General features: G+C 58.8%; 1 protein-coding gene across 3 annotated transcripts in view; it reads right to left on the bottom strand.

Moving 5' to 3' along the window:
* Positions 1 to 783: 783 nt before the first annotated feature.
* Positions 784 to 6,046, bottom strand: part of SLC1A7 (solute carrier family 1 member 7) — a 55,505-nt gene continuing 50,242 nt past the window's right edge. Inside the window, exons 8-11 of one of the 3 annotated variants that reach the window (XM_016918554.3) lie at positions 4,210 to 4,581; positions 3,398 to 3,532; positions 2,479 to 2,581; positions 784 to 1,828 (exon numbers count right to left, since the gene is read on the bottom strand). In XM_016918554.3, coding sequence (XP_016774043.2) covers positions 1,610 to 1,828; positions 2,479 to 2,581; positions 3,398 to 3,532; positions 4,210 to 4,581 — 829 coding nt within the window. In that variant the 3' untranslated portion in view covers positions 784 to 1,609. Of the gene's footprint in view, positions 1,829 to 2,478; positions 2,582 to 3,397; positions 3,533 to 4,209; positions 4,582 to 6,046 lie in introns of those variants that run through there. The other 2 variants (XM_016918551.4, XM_054682935.1) reach the window with 2 other exon arrangements.

The following is a 6,046-nucleotide window of genomic DNA, read 5'->3' as shown; positions in this document are numbered from 1 at the left end:
CTCCTCAGACTCCACCCCTGGGAGGAGGGTGGAAGGAGTTCAGGAGTGGGGCAGTGGGAGCAGGTGCCCTCCTGACGCTGAGTGACCTGGGGAAGGCCTGTCCCCTCCCTGGGCCTTAGTGTCTTCATGGGCATCATGGTGCAAGCCCCTCCAGACCCCAGAGCTGTATCTTCTCCCCAAGGCATATCTGGAACAGGCTGTGTTGCCAGGGCCCTTCTGTGTGCCCTGCAGGCCTCCTGGAGGCAGCCTGGGGTGGGAGAATGAGGGAGACCATCTGGAAATGTCCCTGGGCACGCCCCTGTCTAAAGCAAAGCATTCACCACGGGGAGCCAGACTGGGAAGGAAATCTGTTTCTTCTTTGGGGACTGATCTCAAGGCCCTGCCTGCAGAGCAGAGCCTAGGCCACGGCAGAGAGGTCTGTCCACACTGGACGACGCCCAGCCGCCCTGTGGTTTATTGAGACAGGCTCCTGGGTAGGCTAGCTTATACTCTGTCTTCTGCATGTGACAGCTCAGATAGGACTGTCCTTACTGCAGCCACCAGGACAGGCTTCTCTGCACTCCGGCTGCCCATACAGGCCTGTCCACACACTGGCAGCCTAGACAGACCTGTCTACACTCCAGCCAAATGGACAAGCCTGTTAGATTCTGGCCACCTGCATAGGCCCGCCCATATCCTGGCTGCCCAGACAGGCCCGTCTGCACTCTGGCCGCCTGTATTAATTAGCCCAGTAGCTAATATCATATTTGCTGGCTAGCATAAGGTGTTGAAGCCCACAAGAAGTGAAAAACAAAATACCTTTATTTAGTTAACACTGAATTTGCAAACACAGAAAGGAATAGAAAACCTGACTCCACTTGGACGCACAGGCCTTTGGGGAGTTCTGACACCAGGGCCCCATCGGCAGCTCCACCAGAGCATCCTGGCTGCACCTCCTTCCCGGAGTCCTGGCTTGCCTACCTATTCCATGGGAGGTTGGCCTGGATGTGTCGAGGGGGCCTTTCAGCTCTAGTAAAGACATCTGTGTCCACATCCAAGGAGCTTTGCAAGAGACACGTGGCAGGACAGGACACTGGACGCACTGTGGCCTGGGGAAGGCAGCGGGGCTTGGCCCTGGGCTGCTCCCCTTGGGGAGAACTGTGTGGCTGAGGCCACCTGTTATGGGGTGGGGCCTGGGCCTGGACACAGCTGCAGGCTGCCCTGTCCTCCAAGAGGAGAGGCAGGGCTTGAAAGATTTGAGTTAGTGTCTTGACCTTAACGTGAGACCTTGGACAAGTGTTTTCAGCTCTCAGAGCCTCAAGTCTGTCATCCAGAAAGTGGGGCCGGATAACCCCTGCCTGCTGCCCTCACCGGGCTCACACCGGGGAAACTGTCACAGCGGGGCCTCAGGCAATGCCGGGCCCATCACTCCCTGGATGGGGCTCCCCCATGCAGCCTTTCCCTTCTCTGAGATACATTTTCCATCAAGCGGGGTTAATTCCAGCCTCTCAAGGGTGAGAAGAATGTGTGATCCTGGCCCCTGCGGGCTGCTCAGGAGGGTTGGAGAGTCGAGTTCCTGCCTCAGGACCCTGCCCCTGGAGGCCTCGCCTGCCCCTGCAGCTCCGCAGGCTCAGACATTGGTCTCCAGCTCGCTGATCTGGATGGTGCAGTGGTTCAGACTCGCAGCGGGCAGCTCCTCATCCTGCTCCACTTGAACGGGGACGTGGTGGGGGCAGGTGGGGCCCAGGGTGAGCTCGGAGGCCTCGGCTACACTCTTCACACAGCCATTCTGCTGGGCTGCCACGATCTCCTGGAGGCTCACTGGCTTGGTCTCGCAGGGCAGCAGTTTCTGGTGAAGGGAAACAGGTCTTTGTAGCAGCAGGAGGGACCAAGGTTAGATACCGGGGAGGACTGAGGGCCAGGGGGGCAGGATGAGCTCAGGGCTAGGAACCACAAGATGGATTTTCCTGCAGACACGCTGTGTGACCTCGGCAGGTCACGGCCTCCCTGGGCTCCTGTTCCCAAGCTGTCCTGCCTCCCACTGGAGCTGGCTTAGTAGAGGAGGGGACTTAATCCACAGGGTCCATCTGGGGAATCGGTGGATCCCCTGCCTGACCTCAGCTTCTTCCCCATGATGTGGGGACAGCCTTCTCCGTTTGCCTGTAGAAGGAGCCTGAAGCCCACACAGCCTGCACAGACCTACAAATGCTCACATGTTGGCTAAACTGGACAGACCATCCCGACACGAGGGCGGGGAATTTTATCATATCTTGTTCCACTGTTCCTCCTGTGTCTATATCAGCGCCAGCCACAGCGGGTGCTCAATAAATAGATGTTAGAGGAATCAGTTATTCTGTAACGGATGAGGAGACCGAGGCCCAGAGGCATGGAGGGAGGGATTGGCTGGAGGCTGCCCAGCTGGTTGGTGGAAGATCTGGTGCCCTGCCCACCCTGCGTGGCTCCACCCTCCTGGCGGCCTCTGGATCTCACTGCTCTCACCTCGGTGCCTGTGTCCCGGGCAAAATCCTTCCGACATATATGGGCCATGATCCCCGCTGCCAGTGCATCACCCAGCACGTTAATCATGGTGCGGAAACGGTCCCTGGTGAGCCAAGGTTGGGGGTGAGTGGTGGGCACTTGAAGGGGAGCTGGAAGAGGGCAGTGCTCAACCCAGCACAGTACAGCACGGCCGGTGACCAGCTGTCATGCAGAGCCTGCAGCCAGATGGCTTCCTGGCTCCTCCCAAGCCCACCCTTTGGCATCATTGAAGCAGCTTCTTGGCATGTAGCTGTGGGTTCCACAGGTCCCCATGCTTAGAAGGGTTAGGTTTGGTTTAATTCTCTGCTGTTTCTGTCTTGAAATTCTTTATAGGTTTGTTTTTTGTTTGTTTGTTTGTTTTTTGAGACAGAGTCTTGCTCTGTCACTCAGGCTGGAGTGCAGTGGCGCCATCTCGGCTTACTGAAACCTCCATCTCCCAGGTTCAGGTAATTCTTGTGCCTCAGCCACCTGAATAGCTGGGATTACAGGCACATGTCACCAGTCCCAGCTAATTTTTTCTTTTCTAATTTTTAGTAGAGATGGGGATTTTACTGTGTTGCCCAGGCTGGGCTCTGGAATTCCTGGGCTCAAGGAATGCTCCTGCCGTGGCCTCTCAAAGTTCTGGGACATATAGGCATGAGTCATCATGCCTGGCCTTTACAGTTTTTGGACTGGGTTCCACATTTTCATTTTTGAACACTGGACCCCACAAATTATGCAGCCAGGCCTGTGCTGATGAGTAGGGCACTCCCACAGTGCCAAGCGGGGCAGTCCCCAGCCTTCTACCCTGGGGAAGGGACTCAGCCACTCACCCTGATCCCTGCTGACCCTGAAGTCAGCCCCTCCCAGAGGGCTAGAGCTAGAGGCAAAGTCCACTCACAGAGCCCAGTCAACGGCAATGATGAGGGTGATGTCATCGGTGGGCAGTCCCACGGAGGTGAGCACGATGACCATGGTGACGAGGCCGGCCTGGGGGATGCCAGCTGCCCCAATGCTGGCTGCAGTGGCTGTGATACTGCAGGGGGTGGGAAGGGGAAGAGGAGCAGCAGGAGGGGCAGGGTGCATTGTCAGGGTCTGGCTCCAAGGAAGAGGTTGAGTGTCAGGGCCTCTGGGACAGCCATTTGGTGTGGGGGGTGGGTAGGAATGCCACACCAGGGAGCTCTTGGGGTCGAGTCCCTCCTCACAGTCCCGCAGCCCCATGGACCCCCCTTCCTGGCCTCAGGAGAACCCCTGGGAAATGTGCAAACACCTGTGTCTGGAGCTGTGCCTCTGTGGGTTCCAGGAAGCTATATTGCTATGGGGCTACCCAGGGACTCTGACTGACCACCACATGGCTCTGCCTGCCTCCCTCTGGGGCCTGGCCTCCAGGGTCAGACCTGTGTGCTTGGCTGGCCTGTGAGGCCTCCGTCAGCCTCAGTTGCATCCCAGCACCCCTTCCTTGGCTCCTGCCGCAACGGCGGCCTCTCCAGGGTCCTGAGTCCTGTCCCTGGCCTCCGCTCGCCCTGTGCCCACCAGCAATGCCCTCCCTCCCGGGCTGTCCTCCAGGCTTGGAGCTCCCAGCCCTGGCCCTCTGCCTGCTGTGCTCCGAGCCCAGGCTCGCTCGCCTCAGATACCCGTCAAGTCTGGGAGCCTGGGAATCCCCAAGGCCCCCAGCCCCCGCCCCATCCACACAGGTGCAGTGTCAGGGTGCACCTGATGGTGATGATCTGGCCAAAGTCCAGCTCGTAGTTGTTGACCTGGGCGATGAAGATGGCGGCCACAGCCTCGTAGAGCGCAGTGCCGTCCATATTGATGGTGGCACCCACGGGCAGCACGAAGCGAGCGATGCGCCGGTCGATGTGGTTGTTCTCCAGCAGGCACTTGAAGGTGATGGGCAGTGTGGCTGAGCTACGGTTAGAGGGGCCGGTGTCTGCCCAGCACCCTCCTCCAGGATGGCTGGGGCCTCCGTCGGGAAGCTCACCCCTCCCCAGGCAGCCACCCCGCCAGGAGTGTTTGTGCCTCTGCGGCGCTGCTCCGGCAGGAGGTAAGGACCGCGGGCACTGCAGTGCTCTCACTTGGTTCTTCCTATGAGGGAGGTGTTTGGGTGCATTTTACAGATGAGGAAGCTGACGCCCAGAGGGCGGGGCTGACCCATGTCACACTGCTGTGCCGAGAGATATGGAGGTCTGAGCAGCAGGGCCCTGGGCCAGGCTGTCTGGGCTTAGATTCCAGCCTCCTGTCAAGTGGCCCTGGCAAGTTCCTGAACCCTGTGCCTCAGCATCTTTGTCCCAAAAAGACCTGGGTCACAGAGCTACTAGGAGGATTAAACAACTACGGGCTTGGACAGCACCTGGCCCATTGTACCCACTCAGTCAATGGTGACCATGACTATTATTATGACTATGTTTGTCATGAGAGTTCCCAGTGGCAGTGCTGGGACTAAAACAGGCCGGTGTGGCCCCCGTGTCTTCCTCTCCCCCGGGCCTCTGCCTGGAAGGCCAGTTCTACTCGCCAGAGCCTCTCAGGAGCTCCAGACCTGCTGGGCTTGAGGCTGCGGTTCCTGCTGGCAGGAGATGGCCAGGGGGCTGCTGGCTCTGGCTGGCTTGGCCCCTGGCATGGGAGCTGGCATGTTTGGGGCCTTGTCCTGCCCCCTGACCCCCTATCTGCGGGAGGGTGTTCCTGGCAATGGCTCCTGGGCTTTTCTTCACTGGGGTCTGCTCCTGAATCCTGCAGGAGGTGCATCTGCTGCCAGGGGTGGGTGTCATATGACTGCTGGGTACAGAGGCCTGCAGGGCATTTTACAGATGGAAAAGCTGAGACCCAAGTGAGGGCTAGAGGGAAGAGTGAGGCCTTCAGTGCCAGAAAGATGTGGCTTAAGTTCCTGCTACTCCCTTAATGTGGAGCTCAGACACTTGCCATGGGGAGAGCCAAACTGCCTTCACAGCACTAAATGCTCCATAAGGGACCACTTCCTTCCTGCCCCCTCCACCAACGACATGGTTTGCACAACTCTAAATTCCTGAGGTCTCTGCACTGGGCTGCGGTTTGGGATCCTTAAGGCCAAGTGCTGGTTCACCTGGCCCAGCCTGGCAAGGAGGGGCTCAACCTCCACTGCAACCCTATGAGCTGGAAGCTGGAGTCTCCCCCAGTCTGTGCATGAGGAAAGCAATGCCCAGGCACAGCGAGTGAGTGACAGAGCCATGGCTCAAGTCCCTGAGGTCTAGGGACACTGCCAAGGTTGTGACAGGGCACCCAGCCAGGACATCCCAGCGGCAGTGGACAGGCCGAGCTCCTAGAGCAACACAGGGCCCGACTCCAGGAGAAGCACCTTGTGGGGCAAAAGGCAGCAGCAGCGCGTTGCCAATGTGATTTCCCACTGACTCTACTGCGCTGTCTGCCCTGGGGCGTCGAGGCCGCCCCCATGCGGACTCAGTGAGCTTGAGGACTGGGGCCGTGGGGGAAGGAGAGGCCTCGACAAAGGCCAAAAGTCCCTCAAGTCAGTCTTGTTACCCTAGCACCAGCCGTCCCCACATTTGTGAGGTGGGCCACA

Source organism: Pan troglodytes, chromosome 1, assembly GCF_028858775.2.
Source record: "Pan troglodytes isolate AG18354 chromosome 1, NHGRI_mPanTro3-v2.0_pri, whole genome shotgun sequence".
Classification (NCBI taxonomy): Eukaryota; Metazoa; Chordata; class Mammalia; order Primates; family Hominidae; genus Pan; species Pan troglodytes.
The sequence above is the reverse complement of the archived record's forward strand: the minus strand, read 5'-3'. Positions and strand labels throughout refer to the sequence as shown.